At 42.8% G+C, this 25,316-nt stretch overlaps 1 protein-coding gene across 4 annotated transcripts; it reads right to left on the minus strand.

Annotated features, from left to right (window-relative positions):
- Positions 1 to 882: 882 nt before the first annotated feature.
- Positions 883 to 24,603, minus strand: ampd2b (adenosine monophosphate deaminase 2b). 4 transcript variants are annotated; one of them, XM_075476590.1, is made up of 19 exons: positions 14,911 to 15,005; positions 14,568 to 14,703; positions 9,888 to 10,012; positions 9,652 to 9,782; positions 9,481 to 9,549; positions 9,294 to 9,396; positions 9,000 to 9,189; positions 8,150 to 8,291; positions 7,928 to 8,017; positions 7,662 to 7,791; positions 7,360 to 7,554; positions 7,131 to 7,262; positions 6,855 to 7,018; positions 6,073 to 6,199; positions 5,810 to 5,973; positions 4,816 to 4,936; positions 4,415 to 4,588; positions 3,484 to 3,594; positions 883 to 3,389 (listed from the first exon to the last, which is right to left on the minus strand). In XM_075476590.1, the coding sequence occupies exons 3-19, from the start codon at positions 9,915 to 9,917 to the stop codon at positions 3,174 to 3,176; spliced, it is 2,289 nt and encodes a 762-aa protein (XP_075332705.1). In that variant the 5' UTR covers positions 9,918 to 10,012; positions 14,568 to 14,703; positions 14,911 to 15,005; the 3' UTR covers positions 883 to 3,173. The 4 variants fall into 4 exon arrangements, with proteins under 4 accessions (XP_075332705.1, XP_075332707.1, XP_075332704.1 ...); XM_075476592.1 differs by lacking the exon at positions 14,911 to 15,005 and adding an exon at positions 14,857 to 14,878; XM_075476589.1 differs by lacking the exons at positions 14,568 to 14,703; positions 14,911 to 15,005 and adding an exon at positions 24,239 to 24,603.
- Positions 24,604 to 25,316: the final 713 nt, after the last annotated feature.

Consider the following 25,316-nt stretch of genomic DNA (forward strand, 5'->3'; position numbering starts at 1 on the left):
GAAATCTGGAAAGATATTAAAGGAGGACTCGAGGAAACTAAAGGTAGCAAACACCTGGGCACACAGAGTGTAGGTCATTTCAGTAGCAACGTTCATAATCATATCGTAATGAAGATTTTCTCTTTTCACAGGTGTGATATGTTTATATGCAAACATGTACAATGTCCTGACATGATGTTAAGGGATAGCTGTTAGAATCTAAAGCTATGGAGCAACTTGTATACAAAAGAGCTTTACTTTTAGTTTGGACTGGTGCAGGAGGAAATAATGGTAAATATTAACCAGGCTCTTTGCTTTATGTGCAAGTTCTAGGCTGCAAAACCTCACCATGACTCAGCTGAAAGTCCTGGAAAAAAAAACAAGGTTGTATCGTGCAATAAAGTACTTGGGTAGTATTGGGTACTACTAATGAGATGTTTTTATGGACCAGACAGTAACATGTTGAGATGACAAGAGGATATTCAGATATCAGAGGCTGCAACCAATAATGTATGTGTACAATTACATTAAATGTGGTGGTACACAAAGAAGGCTATATATTTATAAGGTTGACTATACTTTCTGTAAGAAATTGAACTTTCTGAAAAAGCTTCATTCTTAAATTTTCAAAAGATGGAGCTTAATATTTGGTGTAGAATTCATGATAGATCCCTGCACACATTGACCCACATTAATGGGTCTGAATATGGTCGAAGTAAACAGTGCAGTCTTTGCACCTTTTACTCACTCACTCGCACACTCCCACAGAGTCCTTTCTGATTATAAAGTGCTGAGTCACAAGCAGCCCTCATTTTTCAGTGTAAATTACATTTCTACTTTTTCTTACTGCCTTGGTCTTTACCGCTTTCTAACTGGTATTTTCATGTAAAAGAAATAAGCAACTCAGCGTGACTAATATTTATTTTTTAACAGACACAGCTGGCATTAAATATCATTTCACCAACAGTACATACATTTCTCTGGGAGGACACAAATTCAGTGCTTTTGAATAGCAAGAAGTGGCCCTAGTCATGACACCAGGATACAAACTGAAGACAGGAGTTTGCAAAAGGCTTATCAAGTCAGTAGACTTTCCTAATATGTGGTTTGCTTGTGGATTTGGCACTGGTTGAATAGTGCAAGGAGTGAATACTTAAGGAATAATTCATCATGCATCATTCATTGTACTATTACTCAGAAACATATGTAGTTAAGATATGTTTTTGTAAAGGACAGATGGAGAAGAGTCAAAGTCCAGACTGCCAGTTGAAACAATATCGTGAAATACAAGTATGTACATCATGATACTGTGAATGTGCAGCGTCACTGAACGGAGGAAACAATTTTGACGGGTCATCATTCCACTCCACTGAATCACTGTAAAGACTGCAAACACAACACAAATATTACAGAAATACTGGAGATGGAGATTTCTCTGCCAGTCAGACAACATGAGGTGCCGTAGAAGGTGTCAAGCAGCCCACAACAAACAGTGTTTCTATTTAGACCATTAACCCTCTGAAAATGTTCTATTTACTTCATATGTTCAGAGAAGTCAAAGGTGCAGCCAGCCATTTAGAGATATGAGGTCAATGTTTCACTTTACCTACGTCTCCCTGCAACAATAAAACCTTGTAATATCATTTAGCTTAGTCATGCCATATCTTTTTATCAGTTATCTATGTTTTGATGTCAATGTTATGGAGGTGTGCTTTCAGAATAATTTATTTACAATTCATACAATACATTTTCCATTCAAATAGATACGAAGCCTTAAAGATACACAGTCTTGTCCCGTCAAGTTTTAAGTATAATTTTTCAGCTCGACCTCACTGTCTGAATATGATCACTTCCAGCTCCAAAAAGACTAAGATGCCAACAGTCAAATACTGAACTCGAGGCTTGAAAATGGTAGTTCTTGAACCAACATGTTTTCATTATGGCTACTTTCATCATTTATATGCAGTCTATGGCTCCACAGTGGGCTTTTGGCACTTGTTGTGGCCAGCAGAGTTTCTTCTACATGCTTTGAATAAGAGGGTGAGGTGGAGGTTATTTTGCTAGTTACCATCTGCAGTTTATCCCACTAAATGACCCTACACCTTGTACCCTGGACCTTTAAGAAGTGTGCTAGCTAACTAGGATACACTTTGGTAACATGTAAATTTAGTGTTAAAAAGAAACATCTGCTGCATAGTGCAATTAAAATCAAACATCTGTATAAACAAAACATAACAAGCAGTAGCAGAACTACCAAAACGAGAGCTATTTGGAGGCCCAAACATGTTTTAAAGTTACTAAAAGAAAAAAAAAAACATTGTAAATGTCATGATTTGATTTTACTTTTCTATTTCCACATGGAGAAACGTTTGTAGTAATATTCAAACTTTAAGAGTGAGTGGAAAAGCTCATTTCAGTTTACCAAACAACAGTTATTGACAGGTTTAGTAATCTCTGTGCACACGCCATTTTATGTGCTGTAACCTGTATGATTTTAGAGATTACATTCAATATCTCCTCTTGGTAAACTCTTACTATATTAAGTTTAATCTCAAAAACAGCGGTTCAAACAGCAGCTGGAATATTTTACAGGGAACTTTGTAGAAAAATAATAAAAATCAAACGTTGTGTCATGTTAAAATATACTGTTGTGTTGTTTTGTCTCCTCATCCTTTTATTGTGCTACATGAATTCATATGCAGCTAAAATCACCAAATAGCAACAAAAGACGCCAGAATCAGGACCTCAGTGTTCTCCGTGCTAACTACAGCCCTGTGTGCAGTTAAAACTCCTCTCATTGCAAATCAGCTCCAACTTTTCCTTCTACAGTCATTCTTAGAGTCCGTGTATGTTTGATCAATAGTTTCCTTCTGGATGTTAATAATATCCAAAGCTTGGTGCAGGAATTACAGATGTTGAACAAAAATGCTGACAAGATATAACCATCAACATGAACGTTTTAAAATGAACTGTTCAACAAACATCATGAAATCTGGAAAGATATCAAAGGAGGACTCGAGGAAACTAAAGGTAGCACACACAGAGTGTAGGTCATTTCAGTAGCAACGTTCATAATCATATCGTAATGAAGATTTTCTCTTTTCACAGGTGTGATATGTTCATATGCAAATATGTACAAATGTGTCCTGGTGTTAGGACAGGGAATAGTGTGAGACATGCGTTGTGCTTCTTGTTCACTTCTCTGCCTGCACTACTCCCATGCACAGAGTCCCCTCTTCCTCGATGGTCTCCAGCTCATCAGTGCGAATGGCTTGTGTTATTAAATTCAACTCCTCACACATGGTCTCGTAGCGGTAAGCTAAACGTATGTCGGGAACGTTGGTGCGCCTTAAGTCATTGCCCTCCTGTCCTTCCTTATTGTAGTTTGGACCAAGCCAACAGCTCTTCACCTGATCCAGGAGAGAAGTCAGAATGAGATTAAACTACTGTCTTATAACCATACATAGTGAATAAATTGAAATGTTCTATAAAGATGACTAATACCTTGTGAGAGAATCCACTCATCAGCACGCTGTTTCTGGCCAGCTCACACATGTCACAGGAGCTCAGTTTCCACACCTGAGCAGCGATGCTGTATTCTTCCATCAAGGGCTCCTACACAACAGAAACAGATGCAGTTAGGATTCTTCTCATCACATACTAAGCTAATGATAGTCTGGCTCCATACTTTCTGAGAGATAGAATTGTTCCATCTCAACCCAGAGGAGCTCACCGCTCTCATAGTTCTGATCTAATTCCTGTTTCCAGAATGAGACTTTAGTTCTCAGACTGCTCTCCTGTGGAACCAGTTTGAATCTTGGATTCAAACTCTCTTTCTCCTTTTAAGACAAAACTAAAAACGTACCTCTTTTCTCAAACTTTTTCTTAATTTGTTCGTCTTTCTTATCCCTCATCCCATTTTTACCTTTGCTCTTATTACTGCTTATATTGATATTTGAATGTTGTTTTAAATAGTGATGTTAATCATTTCATCTGTTTTACTTCTTCTTAATGAGGTTTTTTGTTCTGTAAAGCACTTTGGGTTGCACTTGAAATGTTTGACAAGCGCTATTCAAATAAAGCTAAAGACTATCAACTATTGAACTGTTTCATAACTATACTTAAACAGTCATTTAAAAAAAAAAAAAAGAAAAAGCAACATTGGTCTAAAATCCATTTTACGATTGTGGATCTTTCAGTGTCGGTTAAATATCATATTTTGGACCGTTTGACCCGGTGAAATGAAGATGCCTGCCCTCATTACACAAGTGCACATCACATTAAAAGGACAGAAATCACTAAGCTTTAAAGTCTACATGTATTAGATTTGAAAAATGTGTACTAGTATTCAGTACACATTATATTCAGTTGCCTAATAACTGTACAGACAGTGTAGGAAAGGTGGAAGTCTGAACTGGGTTGTACCCAGTTGTACCTTGGTGAAGTGAAACTGCAGAGGGTCATCTGTGGACAGAGAGACCATGAGCCCTCTCGACAGGTACTCTGGCAGAGGGTTACGATGGTAGCTGAGGAACAGGCTGTTATTGCTGAGCGGAGACATGGCGATGCCTATCTGAGCCAGGTAGTACAGATACTGCAGCACAGGAGCCTGGAGGAATGTAGAGATGGAATATTTTAACAAAGCACTGCATCACAGTTATGGTAATAGACTAGCCTTGGTTTTCCAAGAGCATTTTAAAGAAGCAAAATCAAAAAATATAAATGGATCAAACAAATTCAGCAAAATAATCTGCATGAGTCGAAGCCTGACAAATTCAGAATTTCCTCGCAAACTCTAATGATAGCCTCTCAGTGTAAGTGATTTTGGCACCACACCTTCCTGAGCAGCAGCCCATGGGAGATATTCTCTGACAGCAAGAAACCAGAAACCAGGTGATGGATTGGCCCGGCCTCCCCACAGTGAGGACGGAGGACGAGTGTGTGAAACCCCCGCTGCCTGGAATAAAAAAAACACACAGATTGTGGAGGGTAACTTCAACTTGGTTTGAGCTCAGCCTTCATACATAAACACCCACTGCAGTCCTCCAGTGATTCCCCATCAAACACATGACAGATAAAAGGATGAATCCCAGATTTTCAGGGTTGTAAACCTAAATATTTGGGTTGTTCTGCTGCTTTTTTTCAAAACATATTACAAACAAAAAGAACTGGAACTGGAATGAAAGCAGCTGGAAACTAAATACAGCAAAGTGACATGCTGAAATATTCTGGATTACAAATGTCACTGCTGTTGATAATAAAAAAAAAAAAATAGAAAAACAATTCCATAACCCCTCTGGAGCAAATATGACAACAAATATCCTTTGTTTATGATCATTTCCCACTCTCGGCACTCAAAAAAAGATTGATGGACTGACAGCTGGAGGGGTGGCAGTCTACCCCCTTGCCACGGCTAAGGTGCCCTTGAGCAAGGCACCCTTACCCCCATGCACCCAGGCAATGTTAGTGGCTGCCCACCGCTCTAGTGTATAGCATCTGTCTCAATGAGTGTGTGACCGTGTGCATGTGCATGTGTGTTCAACAGGTGACAACCTGAATGGGTCAAATGCGGAGGAGTAATTTTGTGTTAACATTCATGTGTACATGACAATAAAGTAATCTTAATTTCTCTTTTTGGTGAGGTTGTGAAAACAAAACAGGGTGCAAACATCCTGAGAAACACAAAAGAGTAAATATGGATAAAGACAGCTAAAAAAGTACCCCTAAATGACCGTTTTTCTTACTGTAAGCATCATAAAATTAAAGTTGGGCACTGCTGGCATGAGCAAAAAGGAGATAATGGCAGCAAATTGAACTCAGGTTAATGTACCTGCGCAGGTGATTCAGCACAGTCATGTTTGCATACATATAGTAGAGGTAGTATGAATAGGGCGGGTTGTCCTCCTCAGTCCAGTTGGCTGGCAACGGACTGTCCAGGTTGAAGATATGCTGCTCTGGTTTTGATTCATCATCCACACTGTCAAAACCAACAACCTGTGTGAGGGACAAAGAGCAGATCCATAAAACCCTCTCAGGACTGACAGTTGATCTGAATGATCAGATACGTTTTTTTGAACAGTTAAGATGTCGTACGTGCTGAAGGAAGAGGTGCAGCTCTGGGTGGCTGCTGGGGTTGACTGTAACCTCAAACAGAGGCATGAAGATATTCTCCAGCATCTCTTGGAAGTTAGACAGCTGTTTCTTCGTGTGATAGACGTCACTTTGGAGAGTAAATAAAAGCAAATTAAGAAGATAACTTCAAAATAATCATGGTCATGTTCATGAGATTACATGTTAAGTCTTTATTTCAGTCATGTAAGTGTGATAGGGATACTCTGACAGTAGTATTAAGGTCTATTTAAATGAAAGTTGACATATTATAAGAAAACAATAGACTACCAAATGTTTCTTTTGCAGTGGTCCTGTATTATTCCATCAACATAAAAGATAAAAGTATTGCCAACTAATAGCAGTAATTAAAGGTGAGTCCAAATCTGAGGAGAAAATGGACAAACCTCAATCGAATTGAGAATTGTGTTTTGATTCTGCATTTTCTAAGTAAAAGACACACATCAACAGTACTTTCTCATTTTGAGATGAATCACAACTTAAGAATCAGCTAATCAGGATTCACTCACTGTCATGAGAACACGACTCAAGCTTGATTTGTTTAACAATTATCATTTTTACCTGAAATACTTCAAAGACATTTGTTTCTGAAGCTGGACTACTTGGAATTTTCATCCATGACATTTTATGATATATGAAAAATAAAACAATAAGAAATATAAAATTCCATCAAGTTGAAATTCCGCATTTACATTCAGTCCTTATGTAATTGCTCTAAGTTTATTTACACCGCTGGTGAAACTCACAAGAGTCGTGGCACTTGGATAAGCCAGCGGACGTTGGTAGAGTAGACCTGATGTTTAACGGCCCACACAGCCAGTTTGTCCCACTCATCTCTGGAGCGCCCGTAGATTGACAACCTGAGCTCCACGTTCTGGTACTTGCTCTCCTCCAGGTCAGCCATCACCTCCTGGGTAGCAGAGATGAAAATAGTCACCAGAGGGCAGCAGAATCTCATTCAAATATTCTGAAAGAATGAAAAGCAGTGGCAGTGTGTCAGTGAATGTGCATTCAATGAGTACCTTTATCATGTGACCAAAGTATTTGCCCTCGATGTAGTTGTCTGTTTTAATGAAGATCTCTCTCAGGATGGATTCACCAATGGGGTTGTATTTGGCATTGAACTTGTCAAATCGATGGAAAGTGTTACGGTCCTGCAAAGATTGTTAAAAAATCATTTGTTGACATTGTCTGTCTGATATTCTTCACATAGTGGTGCAACTTTTAGCCAGGTTGAAGGGCATTACTCACTGCATGCATGTCCAGAGTGTCCACACTCAGGTCAAAGGCTGTCAGGTTCATACTCTCAAACACCTCCATGAGCGTCTGACCTTTGCCCCTCTCCATGTGCACAATCTCCTTAGGATATTTCTTCATCGCCCGTTTGATAAAACGTAGAAGGTGCTTCTGGTTCATACAAGACGAAGCGTGAATGTGAGTGTCAACCTGTAAAACAACACAGAAAAACAGGAGAAGCAAATGAAAGCTAGAGTCTGGTTTTGAGTTACAACATACTTATGATCAGGTTAAATATGAAATGCTCTCAAGTTCACCTTTCGGATATTATAAAAATCTCTATGTGGGACTTTTTTCTGTGCTGCAAGCTCTTTCATTTCATTCAGTAAGATGTGCATCTGGAATTTGGAGCTGAGATACTGCAGGCGACGGTAGCAGAAGGACTTTCTGTGGCAAAGGCAGACAAAAAAATGAATTTGTCTTCTGAGACACATTCAGTAGAGGTCCTTTTTCTGTTTATAATGCAAATAAGACACACAACATGATATGGTACAAATAATACCCATTGAGAGACGGAGCTTACACTGGTCCGTTTATAATGAGGGCCATCATGACGTTCATATCAGCGATGTACTCTTGCAGGTCTGGGTACGGCAGGTCCAGCTCTGTGCGCCTATTAGCAACATCACAATTAACAGACTCTTTTGCTGCCAATGAAATGTGTGAACTGCATCTAAAAACAGACATCATCTCACACTGAGGAAGATGCATGTGTGCAGCAAGGGATTCATCACATATATCTCACTTTTCCAAAACGCTCCTCGTTGTGTACACATGCATGACACCATCCACCATCTTACAGCCGTAGCCCACATCAGGGGGCATGCTGGCAGGGTCCTGGTTCTCGTAGGGATGCGTTTTAGAAGCAGGTGGGTGCAGTGTGGCATCTGAGAGGAGACAGTGTTGAACTGAGTAATGGCTTTGAACAAGGTGGGCATGCGCGCATGCTGCTATAGTCGCCCTACACGTTGTGACAGCATGTTCAGGGGGTGTGCGACAGATTGTGGAATCTGTGGGTGTGCTCAGACATATCTTATTGTGAGAATACTACACATTACACTGGATATCAGATACTCATTCCGTAAAAAAAAAAAAACACATTTTGCCAATTTACCAGATTATGATTATAAACTTTATCATGAGGGTCTGCCAGAATCGGTGTATGTGCTGCAGCACCGCTGTCACCCTCTGAGTAAAATGCTCCGTTTTGGCATCTGTGTCTGTAGAAACAGCCTTCCTGAAAGGCCCTGTCTGCTCTGGTTGGTAAACTCATTGGTCAATACAAGGCAGCAGCTCATTCTTTGGTTCTGGACGAATAATCTTTTCTTTTTTTTTTTTAACTGAATGAAATGACCCAGAAGTGTCTGAGCAGCAGGCATGAAAAGAGTTGTTTGATTCTCTAAATACTAAAAAGAAGAAACACACAAGAATTTGTGTGTTTCTTTTTTATCATCTCCTTTAACATAGGAAACAACGAACCATCCTTTAGGAGATAATTCCATCTCACAATTCCTTCCGGCTGTAACTTTCAGTTAAAAGCTTGAATAACAGACCTTGCAAATGAATTAATATTTTATTTTACATCATACACTTACCTGCAGCTCCTGTGGTCTCTGAGATCTCCTCTTCATAGATATCTAAGTCCAGAGGTCTCTCACTCAGCTCCTGCAGGTAACGAGCGGTGGTCCTGCAGAAGCTCTGCATTGACAGACCCATGTACTTTTGTCTAATGAACAGAGCCTTCACCACACACTTGGCAGCATCCAACAAATCTATGAAAGGAACCTTAACAGAACAGTGGTGAAATTAAAAAGGAGTGAAGAGAGTAAAAAGAATATTGTTTTTTTTGTTTTTTTTTGTCTTTTACGGTAGTAACCACTCTGACTTACCCCACATTTCTCCTCTCCAGAAATACTGACTCGCTGATACTCCTTCTCTGGAACCATCTCTCCCACCAGCTGGTCCGGAGCCTGGCTCTGCTCCTTCATGAGCCTAATCGTTGATCAGTATATATACAATGAATTACCATCCCATGGTGTTAAAATGAACTGGATTATGAGATCACTGTTGACTCACTCAAGATCAGTGGCACTGTCAGTCTTCATGAATTCCTGCTTGGCTCGCAGCAGGATGTCAGGTTCAAACCTGATGACAGAGAGGCTGGACTCACATTGGGATCATCAGACGGTGAACACAGTTACGTATGCTGTTGCATTCACAGCCTAGTACTTTCTATTTGTCACTTACTTGACATCCTGGCTGATCTGTCGCTCGAGGCGATGACGTTTCTCCTCCAGCTGTTCGATGGGGCTGTCCTCAGGAAACTCGTACGGGGCGCTCCGCATCTCACTTTCTGCCATGCTGCGGGAGAACAGCTCCTTCATAGAGACACACATCCAGCACACAACAGCGCGAAAGCCACAGGTGAGTTTTAAACAAATCTATCAAAGTGGAATAAAGAAGCTGAAAAGCAGAGTTCTGACCTCGGCAATCTCCTTGTATTTCCCATCCATGGAAGTGCGCAGGTCAATGGACTGTTTCAAAGCCACTGGGATCCCAGGCAAGGAATGTTGGGAAGTGAGGAGGCGGCGAGGACCACGGAGATCGACTGGAGATAAGAAGGGGGAGATCGTGACATTTGAGGAAGCATTAAGGGTCTAAATCATTTGCATATAATTGCATTTTGTTTTTATTCACTTTTTTTTTTAACATTCGTGTAAATGCGGCTGTAGCTCATATTACACAGAGACTTTTGGTATATATGAGTATATATTTTGATGATTAGGATTGGTTCAAAGATTTTTCTCTGACAATTGAGTTTGTTTTTTTCTTTTTTCTGTGCAGCCCATTTAATATTGATTTCAGCATGCCAGTAAGTGAATGCATCACTGATGCCACATAAAATTTCAGCTCTAATTCTGTCCTTAGCGCAGTAACACATTCAGTCTGCTGCTGGGTTAAGCTGGTTTTTAAGCAGTGTACTATTACTAAAGCAATAGCCTGGTCTCTAAGGTTCCTGGTCCAAACTTCATCAAATTATGATGTTTTCTGCTGGTTTCATGGTTGTTTGATAACTTTTTGACAATGAAATCATGTACTCTGAAACTCAAACCCTCACAGCAATATGTGACATAGTTATGAAAACTTAATGGACTGATCAGTGCCCATGAACATCATTTTCAGTGTTTAATTTTTTAATTCAATTCTTTTTACTATTTCTACTACTGGACCTAATAACGTAACATATTAAAACATCCTTTTACTGAATCTCTGTTGGACTACATTGTGATGGTGGTGAGAACTGTTGTCAAAATAAAAAGGTTTCTGGTCAGAATCTGGGCTGGGTCTTTCTGTGTGGCATTTCCATGTTCTCCCACAAGAAACAGTTCTTCTTGTTTGTCTCTGTGGGACCGTGTGATGAACATGAGAAAAGTCAGTGGTACTCCGCCTCTCGATGGCAGCTGTGATAGGCTCCAGCACCATTCCCCCTGACTTGGATTAAGCGTTTATAGAAAAGGATGGATGACTTACTGTCTGTTAAGTCCCACCTTCCTGGCTAAAGATAAAAAGAATACATTGGATACACAAATCAGATATCTTACTGAAATTCTTTACTCTGAAAGTAATGTTGGGTGGCACAAAAAAAATCACAACACTTTCCTGTTTTTCACAATTTGCGATGCAACTGGCCTGTAAACTCAGCTGATCTGAAAACAGTGCTCACAATTAGCAGTGAGACAATGGTGATTCAGTGCTTAGATCTCTAAAAAGTTCTGCTTTTGCTCTCTACAAACTGCTTTTGTACTGAACATCTCTATACTGTGACTGCTCACATAAAGGCCTCAGTATCTCCTACTGTCAGGTCAAAAGAAATTCTTCATTCAGTTCATTTCAGTTTGAAAAGATCAGCTTTACTTGCAGCAACTACATTGTCTTCAATGGGTGGTTATTCAATGGTTTTTCAAGTTTGATTTAAATATAAAAAAGTGAGTCTATTCTTGTTTTAAATATGAGTATGAAAAAGTATCATACAAGACTATAAATGAGCTGAACAAGCTCCATCAGTCTTTCAGTTGGTTCTCACAGAACAGTAAAGGTCGGAGCTCAGCAGCTGTTTGTGCCTTCAGACACAATGGACCATTCAGGTGGAGAGCCCATTGGCACATACACCGGCTAATACAACCCTTTGTTGCCACCACAAGGTCCAAGTTTCATACAAAACCAGCTATCATGGCTCAACAAAGAGGGAAAAGTCCTTGAAATATAAATGCTTGAGATAACAAGTGCAGTGAGTGAATGCCTGTAACAAAGCATGCTAATAGCGAGGAGGAAAGAGTTTGAGCGCTTGCTAGTGAGAAACCGAAACTTTGAACGGAGACAGTGCCTTTGCTGCTGTGCTCCCTCCTGGTGTATTTTTAGATAGATATCAATCTTTCCCTTGAAACTATGCACCTGTCACTGAAATATTCATCATCCTCCTAAATATTTTATCCCATGGATGCTAGAATGTCAGTGGGACTGATGTCCTCAGTATTTATAGACCTTATTCACAAGAAGGTCAAAGAGGCTACACTATATGATATTTGGAGTCTGATTTATCTAACACAGCCTGTCTGAGTGGGTTGGCTCAGAGGGGTCAGCAACACAAACTCCTTAAAAGTCTTCATTAAAATGTACAAAAACACTTGGTGATGCAGACAGAACGGTTGTGATGAGGGAAAAAGAGACAATGGTAACAAAGAATAATAAAAAAAAAATGTCCAACCTACCAGTCACCATACATGCATCTTCTGCTTAACGCTGTCCAATCAACACATCCCACTCAACACAGGACAAGTTTGGGGACATGATCCGAGACTATCGAGAACACATTGAGACAAACCCAAACTTCTGACTCAACTGCACTCATATTTTGCTGAATATTGTGTAAGTCAAGTAAGGTAAAGGGTACCCTAACCCACTTCATAGGATGAAAAAAAATGTGACAACAAATTTGCATCCTTTCCTGACCTTTTACTGAGAAAGCATCCATCAAGTCAAACAAGTCATTGAAACATGATCTGCAGACTGGTTGCTAAATCATTGATAGTTGCAGCCCTGATCAAATTATACACAGGGGGGAAAAAAACTGAGTCATCTGTAAACTTTGAATTGTTGGAAATGTATAGTAAATAATCTATATAAAAAGATATAATGCTTTTGATACGACATAAAGGAAGGACTGTAAGACTGAATAAATAAACAAGGGGACACATGCTGAGATGCTACACTGTCCTCCAGTCTGAGTCACAAATATACAAGCCACAGAGAAATGCATCTCTATTAATAGGAAGGGACACGTCTGTGCAGTACAACGGCTACTGAAGATGTTAACTCGTCTGTGGGTTTGACTCATATCAAACTGTCTTGATGCCAGTGGACACTGGTGGGAAGAGCAGTTAGAGGTCATCCATGATGGGCCACAGCAAGGCCGAGCCCAGTCAAGGCTTCCAGACCCGGAGCTAATCCCTTAATGGCTTCTATATTTGGATCAACAACATCTATGGTTACATAACAACTCATCCCCCCTACAGTTTGAGAGGAAACCACTCAGAAATTAAAGGCATCAGCGACTCACTTGGACATAATCTGATGGAACAAAGCTGTTATTGATCCAAGACTGGCACAGCTGGAAGACTTCATGCATCATGAGTAAGACTGTTTTTAAACTGTCCCCTGGCTCTACAACGTGTTGAATAAAAGACAAGGTAATGTACAGCCTTCCATGACTCACTGCTTCGTACTAATGCTGAGCCTCAAAATAAGGTCAGTTAGTATCAGATTCCAGAGAGATTTCCACATGCATATTTCAGTAGCAATACAGAATATGGAGATTCTTAACTCCACTTTAACTCGAACCAGATGGTCATATGAGATGCAGTGGCATGTGGAGAGTTTTCTGCAGCCTAGAAGCCGGCGTGGAACCAGACGTCAGGGGTCAAGATACATCCCGTGGAACTTCATCCACAAATCAACTTTTTTCCCCCCACCTTTGCATGAATAAATTCTTGATGATTAAGTTTCAACATTCCTTCCACTTTATCCAACCAACTAACTGTCCACCTGCTTCCACTGACTATGCAGATTTCATCCAGCAAAAGGTGCCTGAAACTCATTGTCTTTGTGGCGAATGTCTCACAGTAAACACTGTATGTTCTCACAGTGCTGATGTTGCTGAGAAGGCAAGATTACTGAGGAGCAACAGTTTCCCATGTTTATTAAATCTGACATGGGAAACCAAGGTTTTCAATTGTCAAATGCTGTCTAAATATTGGCATTCATTTATTAATCTATGCTAAGAACAGTTATATAAAACTCATCAAAAGCACACATCGTTCCCGTACTTGGGTGGGCTTTTTCTCCCAAGTAGTGATGACCTTTTACCTCCAAACATTTTAGCTCCCTCACAAGTTAAATTGACATAAAACTGGAAAAATCAACATGAATTAACAGAAAATTTCTGATTATCAGAGACATGCGTCAACATAACTAAAACATAATTTGACCACTTGATTGTTCTGTCCAAAAAGCATAGACCCTTTCATAGCAGTGAGAAGTCTGCAGCATCTGACACCCTCCTCTACTTCCTCCTCCAGCTTCTCTTACTGGCTCTATATCAAACAGCTGACATCTCTTAAGATGTGTGATGAAAGTCTTTCTATGCCCAGAGATGGTATTGAACTCAACAGCTGCAAATATTGCATGCCCAAAGGCCCAGATGATATCCTTGTAGAAAAATCCTCTTGTTTCTACTTTGCAACCTTCTAACTTGAACCATAAAGAAATTGTTGCTTAAAATACAAAAGCAGGATGTTTTCTTGCATTGAAACCCATTTTAATTCCCACAGGTGCAGCACATATTATTGATCAGGGCCGCCACTTTGTGCACAGTTGCACATTTATACCACTCTCTAAATGCATGAGAAAGCAAGTTTGAGGGGCAATCAGTCAACACACTTGCTCCTTAGCACACCAAAGACAGCACTGCTTGGGGCTGTTAGACAAAACCATCAAGGGACAGGCAGAGGAGAGTGGCAGTGAAAGAGTGAGAGAGAAAAAAGGGAGGGTTGGAGGGCAGTGGGTTATTTGTGTTTTTTGTGAGGGATGAGGGAAGTGGAGCGTACCTGTCTCCTCAAAGCCTGCGTTAACCGGCAGCTAACAGGGCCGAGGCAGGACAGACAGAGAATAAAAGGGAAAGAGACGCTATCCTGGCAGGGAGATGGAGCATGCCAAACAGCAAATAACCAGGAATGGCGAGTGCTGTCCTTCCAAGATGGGTTAAACATGATGGAAGGAAGGGAGGGATGGAGAGAAACAAGAAATAAATACTTCAAACACTCCATGTCATAACTGGTTAAACACGCACACGCACACACACATATACTGTATATGCTTGCAAATAAAAACACTCACAGAGTCAAACAGCCATCTCCTCTATCATTCTTAATCTGTCCCTGTCATACATACAAAGAGCTGGTCCAGCAGATCCATGAGCTCCCCCTCACATCCCCCCTCTGCTCTGCTAGCCTCTGGTTCAGGCCAGCTGTCGCTGCACTAGCTGCCTCTGGAGCTGATCTTCCTCATTTAAATGCCTCTGACATTTATTTGGACTGTACCATGGGAAGGAGAGAAGACAGGGGGGAGAGGCCATGCATCACTAGAGGATATGGATTCTTCCACAATGTAAGTCTCCAGCAGTCCCCCTCCTATTTTCCACTGTATTGTCTGTGCTGTGTATTGCTGAAAGGACCATGTGTTTGGGATGTTTATTTTGTCTCTGAGTGCGTGTGAACCAAACTGTGCTGTCTCAGCAGTACGGGTTAAGATGGCATGTCTTCTTTTTTTCTTTTCTTTGGCAGCTAAATAATAGTAGTCTGAGGGAGATGACTGTTTTAAACATGAGACACTGCCTCCATCTCTTCTTACATAAATTAAATTAAAGGGCCAGCACATTGTCCCCATTGTGGTTGCTGAAGTCATTTCTAGAACATGCCTTCTCAAGCTGTAAACACAGAACTGTGTGTGCCCAGACTGAAAGAACGCAGCTATGTGTTGCAACTCTATGACCTGATTTCAGAATAATAGATTTTCTTGATCATTTCTTTCAGAGGCAAGTTTTTCTTGAGTCATATCTCCTTACTTGTTATACTTGTGTAATGAATGCATATTTGCTCAGGATAACCAAAGATCCTCTGTTCACCAACAAGATAGCACATTTCAAGTTGGCACAAAATGGTACAGACTTACTGCCTTCCAGGTGAGCACTGTGTTGTCATTGTTTTACAGGTGTGCAAAAAGTAAAATCTCACGTGCAATGGATGATTTCATCTGTAAAATCAATTGGGCTAATGTGTGGATGTTAAAATTAAGATGCCTCTAGGTAATATTCAGCCATATATTTAGCTTTAAAGTTTCTAAAAGATTGTTGTCTTGCTGAAATTTTGCAAGAATGGGCTGCTGAGACACAGACAAGTTTCAAACAAAGTCAATTTTCTCCTCATTTGTTGGTCTGAAAAAAACACTAAATTTGATATAGGAAAATATTTAGGGAATGTGCTTTGTGAAAAAAAAATTGTGGGCCACAAATATCAGTCAGAAACTTTGCTAACGGTCATGTTTCCCATTGAAATTAACTGACCCACGACCTGCTGCTGGTCTACTGTAGGTTAATGTCAGTCTGGGAAAATCATATGACACAGATACAGAAAATCATTCCCCAGTGGAGTGTCTCATTCATATACAGTCAATAGGATAATGATCGTGACCACATGATTTGATTTCAGGAAATGTGCTGAGAATGTAAAGGTCGTACTCTTTGCTTTGTATGTTAAATAGTCACCTTAACTCCTCCTGTTCAGTACTGTGAAGACTTTGTGAAGACTTCAGCTTGTCTAAACACTTACAGAAGAATAAGGAATCCTCATCCTTTCTAACCCTACCACGGACTGCTGTATGGGCATTTATGCTGTCTTTTCTAATCCTTTCAGTCATAATTGGTAATGCTGATTGGTAATTGTGGAGGGGGGCGTGGTGCAACAGGTGCAGAGGAGAGGTGGGAAGGGCTCAGAGGACAGGGGGAGGGGAGATGATGGGCACATCTGCACATCATCAGCTAATCATTCTCCCCTTTATCAGTAGCGTGCTGGTCCGGGCGGGAGAGAGGAGAGCCAGGAGATGACCTGGCAGAGAGAACAGGAGCAAGGAGAGCAAGGAGAGAAAGGAAAGCGTGGAGAAACGGAGACCGTCCCCTGAGTTCATCCTTTCGAGTTAATAAATAAAAAGATTAACTCGAACCCAGTGTCTGTGCATCTGTTGGGAACCCACGGTGGCACAAGCTTGCCACAGTAATTTTCTTCCTTTTTGTTAAATATGTAATAAAAATTTCCAAATCCAAAATATGTGGCTTAAACAGTGTGTTTTCTGAGATTATTTTCAGATTTTTTGTCGATAAACTCCAGATTCCATGTTCACTACAATGAAAGAACCTGAAACACTGTCGCTCACTGAGGATGGTTTTTGGACATAAATAGAGCTCTATGAGACAGAGGAACCTCCCCGTGAGCTGTCACCTTACCGTGGTGGGGGGGTTTGCGTGCCCCAATGAGTCTGGGAGCTATGTTGTCTGGGGCTTTAAGCCCCTGGTAGGGTCACCCATGGCAAACAGATCCTAGATGAGGGACCAGACAAAGAACAGCTCACAAAACCCCTATGATGAACACTATGTTTGGACACCGTGTTCCCTTGCCCGGACGCGGGTCACCGGAGCCTCCCCCTGGAGCCAGGCCCAGGGGTGGGGCCCGCCGGCGAGCGCCTGGTGGCCGGGTCTGTGCCCGTGGGGCTCGGTCGAAGAAATGACACGGATCCCCCTTCCGACAGGCTCACCACCCGTGGGAGGGGCCATGGGGGTCGGGTGCAGTGTGAGCTGGGCGGCAGCCGAAGGCGGGGACCTTGGCGGTCTGATCCTCGGCTACTGAAGCTGGCTCTTGGGACGTGGAACGTCACCTCTCTGCTGGGGAAGGAGCCTGAGCTGGTGCGCGAGGCTGAGTGGTTCCGGCTAGATATAGTCGGACTCACCTCGACGCATGGCTTGGGCTCCTGAACCAGCCTCCTCGAGAGGGGTTGGACTCTCTTCCACTCTGGAGTTGCCCACGGTGAGAGGCGTAGAGCAGGTGTGGGCATACTTATTGCCCCCCGGCTGTGCGCCTGTACATTGGGGTTCACCCCCGATCTGAATCAGAGTGGTGTTTTGTTGTTGGACTTCTGTGATCGTCACGGACTGTCCATAACGAACACCATGTTCAGGCATAAGGGTGTCCATATGTGCACTTGGCACCAGGACACCCTAGGCCGCAGCTCGATGATCGACTTTGTGGTTGTATCGTCGGACTTGCGGCCGTATGTCCTGGACACTCGGGTGAAGAGAGGGGCGTAGCTGTCAACTGATCACCACCTGGTGGTGAGTTGGCTCCGCTGGTGGGGGAGGATGCCGGTCAGACCTGGCAGGCCCAAACGTATTGTGAGGGTCTGTTGGGAACGGCTGGCGGAATCCCCTGTAAGGAGGAGTTTCAACTCCCACCGCCGGCAGAGCTTCAACCATGTCCCGGGGGAGGTGGGGGACATTGAGCCCGAATGGGCCATGTTCCGTGCCTCCATTGTTGAGGCGGCCGACCGGAGCTGTGGCCGTAAGGTGGTCGGTGCCTGTCGTGGCAGCAATCCCCGAACCCGCTGGTGGACACCAGTGGTGAGGGAAGCCGTCAAGCTGAAGAAGGAGTCCTATCGGGCCTTTTTGGCCAGTGGGACTCTGGAAGCAGCTGATGGGTACCGACAGGCCAAGCGGAACGCGGCCTCGGCGGTTGCTGAGGCAAAAACGCGGGCTTGGGAGGAGTTCGGGGAGGCCATGGAGAAAGACTTCCGGACGGCCTCGAGGAGATTCTGGTCCACCATCCGGCGGCTCAGGGGGGGAAAGCGGTGCACCGTCAACACCGTGTATGGTGAGAGCGGGGCTCTGCTGACTTCAACTAGGGACGTCGTGAGTCGGTGGGGGGAATACTTCGATGGCCTCCTCAATCCTACCGACACGCCTTCAGATGAGGAAGCAGAGTTGGGGAGCTCGGACGTGGGACCTCCTATCTCTGGGGCTGAGGTCGCCGAGGTGGTCAAAAAACTCCTCGGTGGCAAGGCCCCGGGGGCGGATGAGGTCCGTCCTGAGTTCCTCAAGGCTCTGGATGTTGTGGGGCTGTCTTGGTTGACACGTCTCTGCAGCATCGCGTGGACATCGGGGGCAGTGCCTCTGGATTGGCAGATCGGGGTGGTGGTCCCCCTCTTTAAAAAGGGGGACCGGAGGGTGTGTTCCAACTATAGGGGGATCACACTCCTCAGCCTCCCTGGTAAGGTCTATTCGGGGGTACTGGAGAGGAGGATCCGCCGGATAGTCGAATCTCGGATTCAGGAGGTGCAGTGTGGTTCTCGTCCTGGCCGTGGAACAGTGGACCAGCTCTATACCCTCCGCAGGATCGTGGAGGGAGCATGGGAGTTCGCCCAAACGGTCTACATGTGTTTTGTGGACTTGGAGAAGGCGTTCGACCGTGTCCCTCGGGGACTCTTGTGGGGGGTGCTCCGGGAGTATGGAGTGCCGGACTCCTTGATATGGGCTGTTCGGTCTCTGTATGACCGGTGTCAGAGTTTGATCCGCATTGCCGTCAGTAAGTCGGACATGTTTCCTGTGAGGGTTGGACTCCGTCAGGGCTGCCCTTTGTCACCGATTCTGTTCATAATTTTTATGGACAGAATTTCTAGGCGCAGCCAGGGCGTTGAGGGGGTCCGGTTTGGCGACCTCAGAATCGGGTCTCTGCTTTTTGCGGACGATTTGGTTCTGTTGGCGTCCTCAGGCCGTGACCTTCAGCTCTCACTGGAGCGGTTTGCAGCCGAGTGTGAAGCGGCTGGGATGAGAATCAGCACCTCCAAATCCGAGACCATGGTCTTCGGCCGGAAAAGGGTGGAATGCTCTCTCCGGGTCGGGAATGAGATCCTTCCCCAAGTGGAGGAGTTCAAGTATCTCGGGGTCTTGTTCACAAGTGAGGGACGAATGGAGCAGGAGATTGACAGACGGATCGGTGCGGCGTCTGCAGTGATGCGGGCTCTGCACCGGCCCGTCGTGGTGAAGAAGGAGCTGAGCCAGAAGGCGAAGCTCTCGATTTACCGGTCAATCTATGTTCCTACCCTCACCTATGGTCACGAGCTGTGGGTAGTGACCGAAAGAACGAGATCGCGAATACAAGAATGAGTTTCCTCCGCAGGGTGTCTGGGCTCTCCCTTAGAGATAGGGTGAGAAGCTCGGTCATCCAGGAGGGGCTCGGAGTAGAACCGCTGCTCCTCCGCATCGAGAGGAGTCAGATGAGGTGGCTTGGGCATCTAGTGAGAATGCCTCCTGGACGCCTCCCCGGTGAGGTGTTCCGGGCCCGTCCCACTGGGAGGAGGCCCCGGGGAAGACCCAGGACACGTTGGAGAGACTATGTTTCTCGGCTGGCCTGGGAACGCCTCGGGGTCCCCCCAGAACAGCTGGAGGAAGTGGCCGGGGACAGGGACATCTGGGTCTCTTTGCTCAAGCTACTGCCCCCGCGACCCGATCCCCGGATCAGCGGAAGATGATGGATGGATGGATGGATGGATGGATGGATGGATGGATGGAGACAGAGGAAGAAGCTATATCAGGACATGGCTGCACAGGCAACACTGTTGTTTTCTTATATGTGTTTTCAAAGAAGATTCATAGCATCTCACCAATATTTTCTTAATATTTCAATATGTATGGACATGTAATCTTTCTCTTTAATTCCACATAATGGAATACAATACACCAATAATTTACAACCATCCTGATGGTCATAACCATCTTATAATGCAAATTAAACACATTATTGTCATCCAGGAGACTCAAAAGCACACTGTCTCCATAAAACAGTCACATCACTACTTTGCCTCTCAAGGCAAAACTATTGTCTGTTTTTTTCTTTAATGTTCCTAATCTAATTGTGGTGTTCCAAGTGGTCCCATCGATCTATTTGGGCTTTATGAGGAGCAGAATACTGTCTCATCAGTGTGTCTGCATTTATGCTCATCAGGCGCCCTCCGATGGTCAAATACAGCATCACACAAATAAATGCGAAAATATCATAGCAACAGTTTAATAAAACTAAAACTAAAAGACTCTGTTACCACAAACTAAATTCAACTACTCTCTATGTGCAGTTTTATGTTTCTGTAAAAATTAACTGTTGGATTTGTTTTATTTTGATTCATTAACATTTAAGTGATATTTTGAGTCTGCAGAAATGAATCACCGAGGTATACTGGGTAACACTTTCTCAGAAAGACATTAACATTCATTATACCACTGACGGATTTTATCTTTAAAGGAATTAGTAACATCGGTTGGATAAATAGCAGAGTGAAGGTACAACATTTTACCCTGAGATTGTTCTTTAAAATGTCACAACATGGAGGAAATTCCCTTTACTATTTTCTAAAGCCTCAGTGGTAACTTCAGACAACTTACCTGATTAGCACAAATTATCCAAAGAGATTCAGTTTCGTATCATAAATTATTCTTAAAGTATCAAATGTTTGTTTTTTGAAAGCTGAAACTTTTGAATTCTTACCTGGAAAAAATGATAAATCTATTGACAAATAATAGCAACAACTGACAGCACATGTATGCTGTCACTTGTTGCCTCTGAATAAAATAATCCTTCAGACAACAACACTGGAATACTTCAGTCACTATAAATTTGCTCTGATCTAATGTCCAAAGCAATATATGCTCACTGTATCTTTCAGACAAGACTGGCTCACTCAGGTCAGAGTGCTGCACACAGCAGCTGACATCAGGTGTCTCTGCTGTACATGTACTACATCACCACACAATTAAGTTTGAGCAACAATGCAACAAAGATGTGGCCCAACCCTGTCAGGGCATAAGTCCATGAGACATTTGACAGGCCAGATGTTGCTTCACAAGAGTAGCGGAGACACAAAAAGTCGATGTACATGAGGCGTGACGGAAGAAAGGTTATCAACCGAAGGTGTGCTGGGGCGGATGCCTCACTGTCTCAGTCAATCATTAACTGATACTTGAGTAATTACTACAGATTATCTTCCTGTTACAGGGTCTCTCTCCGGTCATCGCTGGATTTGTGAACGACTTTGACATGCATTAGCATGTAATGGTGACAACGTGTGACACAACCAAACGAGGTGTGGAGAAGATGAGGGTGAAGTACTGTGTGGTCAAAGTCTTCTATCAGCATCCACTTCTGTCAAACTGACCATTGTAAAAATAGCAAACACTCTGGCTACAGTTGGTACCTAATTTATGAAGTTAATGTTTTTTTGATTTGATGACATTTTTATTGCTGTATAGACCCCTAAATTTCAGACAGCTGTTATGTTCCATGTAAAGACAACTTCTCTCCTATGATCAATCTGTAAGCAAAGATCTACAGCTTCATAGATTAATTGCCATTTAAATGGTTCAACAAGTGCAAACAGCCCGCGGCACACAGTAGTGGGTGGCAAGTGGGTGTCTCTAATCTCAGAGCTACCTTTTTTACTGCCAGAGTTGTGATTCATCCACTGCTGCTCTTTGCTGAGCGTCACTCCACTAACTCTGCAACTGTGTTAAATATGGACAACACTATGCCAAAACTCTCAACATGATAAGTCTACAAGAAAACAAAGTCCTGTCCAGTAGATATGAGGCAGTATTTTACGTGTTAAGGAGGTCTTGGAATTAAAATTAATTTTGTGCTGATTCGATCACGCAACAGCTTTCCACATCTATTCCCTAACTGCTTATTGCTATTAAAAGAGGCTAATAAGCTCCTCTTGCATGCAAGTGTCAATTCAAACAATTGTTAGGCAGGCTAGCGAAATAAAGGTGTCACATAATGTATAATTCATAAACCCTTTATTAGCTACTGCAGCAGAAGCAATCACTCTATAGATTCACAGGTCCTTTTAAGAGATGATAATTATTCAAACAGCCAATGTACTGTAATTTGCTGCATGTATCACTATTCACAAAGTGTGTGGTCACCCCACCCCCCCGGCCACAGTGAAGAAGCACCCTTGCGAAAAACATAAAACAAAAAGATGAGTCACCCTAATGTCATCTTTGCTTACTCAGATGGTTCCCTGGAAGGTTTAACAACATAAAATGTGAAAGCTACCTCACTGTGCTTCTGGACAGACTCTAAATTAATTCCTTGAGGCTACAGGAATTGAATCTCTGCACAGTCTGCCTTTAAAGAAATCTGTCAATACTACGTCTCAGCGATATTTTCTCCCAGCGTGAGAGCAATTTTTGTAATGACGCTGTCAGCTATAAGCTGTAAATGTGAGTAATCGTTGAGAACACCCTGACTCGGGAGCAGGTGAATCCCTCAGACCTCCTGCTCTTTGATTTATTTTCAGTGTTGAAAATCAATCTCGGACTCCTTTGGTCATAATTCTGACATCACAGACTGTTACTGTTGGTCCCCTGCAGTGACAAGACCTATGTGAGGATGATTTTTAAAGATGCAGTACATTTTCAAGAAAGCGTTGTGCGTAGATCATGTAATTCACATAACTGAGCTATCTGCCATTAAAGGGAGACTATATTAGATGCTTCTGGTGAAATAAGTATTAAGATATCAAGAATGCTTTCCCAAGTACGCCCATTGCACTCATTCAGGTTATTGTTTTTCACCTCTGGTAAAGAAAAAACCTTCAGTGGGGCAGAAATGATCTTGCCAGAAATGCACTTTTTTTTTGCTGATGAAAGATAACCCTAAAAGCCTGAGTATGGGCCTGAATGAAGCGGATGGTGTCTCAAAGAATGAATTCAGATTCAATTCAGAGATGTGAAGACATCAGTGGCTGTGTGCTGCTGTTTCAGATCATTCCATCTGCATGATATTACTGAGAAACAGAATGAACAGGTTTTGCATTTCAGAGAAAATGGAGTTGGACTAGGAGATGACACTGACTCTTTGTAGTTTGGATGAAAGGCTGACCAACACGCGCATACATCAGAGTGGAGGCTAATCCTCTCATTCAATGTGGGATCAAATCCTGAGGTACCATTCTCTCCAGGCAACATGCTGCCACCAGTCTAAACAAAAAACAGTGACAATTATAATAACAATTATCTCAGCAATATGTTCTTACACTCAAGGAAAAAACCTAAATATATGTATGAAATTAGTTTGATTCCTCTTTTTTAAAAATTGTGCTTTAGAAGGGTGTCACAATCAAAAGGCTCCGTGAGTTACGTACAATCCTTTACTTTCTAAACTTGACAATAAACGGAATATGAGTTTTCACCTGACAAAAACGAGTTATGAGCTATCTAACAGTTTCACACAACTGTGACTGATCACACTGGAAATGAACACGGAGGATCAGTGTAAAGCACACTGTCCCTTTTCTAAAAATAAGCTGCCAAAAAAAGGATGAAAGGAAGCGAGTAATGTGGCATCAATATGCAGGGGATCATTTCAGAAGATGTGATACAGAGAGCATCTCCTGCTGCACCTCCTTGATCAACAGGTTTGCATTTCACCAACTACTGGCTGAGAAAAGGTGATGCACATAGATTCATTTTTTAAAGAGAATTTTCTGTCACCTATCCTCAGAAAGAACCTAAAATCAAACTTCTTAGTTCACAGTGCAGAGGTGCACCTTCCCGAGCTAAACCTCATTAGGCTCAGACCATGTGAGACTCCTCACGCAGTTCCCAACTCCCTCCACTCACCTGTACTGGCTGTGTACTGCAGGCTACCCCTCTTCCTGTAAGGGGAGAGGGGCTTGTTTTTGGCCCCGGCACTCCCGGCTGTGGTCCCTGAGGGGACGTTGGAGGACATGTTCCCGGGTCGTGTCGATCAGCTTGGCTCGGATGAGAGGAGGAGAACTGAGTGAATTAGAGAGATGTGAGGCTGGAGCGATGGAGAGCCACAGAGGAGCAGAGCCACAGACAGAGACGGGGAGAAGAAGGAGGAGAAAAGAGAGGATAGAGGACAGATAAGAGAGAGGACGGGGGATGGAACACAGAAGCTGGAGGCTTGAGGGAGTCTGACTGCAGTCAGCGTGAGCGTGTTTGTGTGTATGCTACGTGCCTGTGAGCAGGGATTTCCTGACTGGTTGGTCCAGCATGAGCATCCCTCTGCAGCGAAACAGACCCCACCCCCTCCAAAAGACTCTCGTGGCTGAGCTGCAGCTCTGATGGAGGCAGGGGGCGTAATGCACGACTCGACTTGCCCCCTGCCATGCGCAAAAACACACATTTGCACTCATGGACGCACACAGGATAGAAAAGACACAGCAGCAGCTCTCAGTCCTGCTGTTGCCATGACGACCACACATCTATGCATGTTCAAAGCAGTTTGGAGAAAAGTTGTGTTTGCTGCAGAATAAAAGTAGTAACATTAGATTTTACAAATATGTGTGACAAAACTGTTACACTGAAGTGATATTCATAGAAACTATGAATTTATGGTGTAAATGAAATGGATTAGAATGAAGAAATTTAACAGAGATAACAGTTTTCTTTAGTTTCTAAAATGGATTGATAAATACTTACTTAACTCAGATGACAATCAGACTATGATTTGTGAGTAAAATAAACACAAATCCATGATAATTCCAACAGTTGTACAAACATGCAGTTGTGTTTCACCATCTGTGGTCAAATTTAGAACAGGCATGAAGAGCAGCGAATCCTCCCTTCTCTGACATTATGATGCTGATATTTGCGACTTTGGTTGAAATGCAGGCAAATATCAGATGGACTGCATTGAAATATTAGACATTAATATAATTTACCAGCTGGTAAT

The sequence above is a fragment of the Odontesthes bonariensis genome, chromosome 10 (assembly GCF_027942865.1).
Source record: "Odontesthes bonariensis isolate fOdoBon6 chromosome 10, fOdoBon6.hap1, whole genome shotgun sequence".
Classification (NCBI taxonomy): domain Eukaryota; kingdom Metazoa; phylum Chordata; class Actinopteri; order Atheriniformes; family Atherinopsidae; genus Odontesthes; species Odontesthes bonariensis.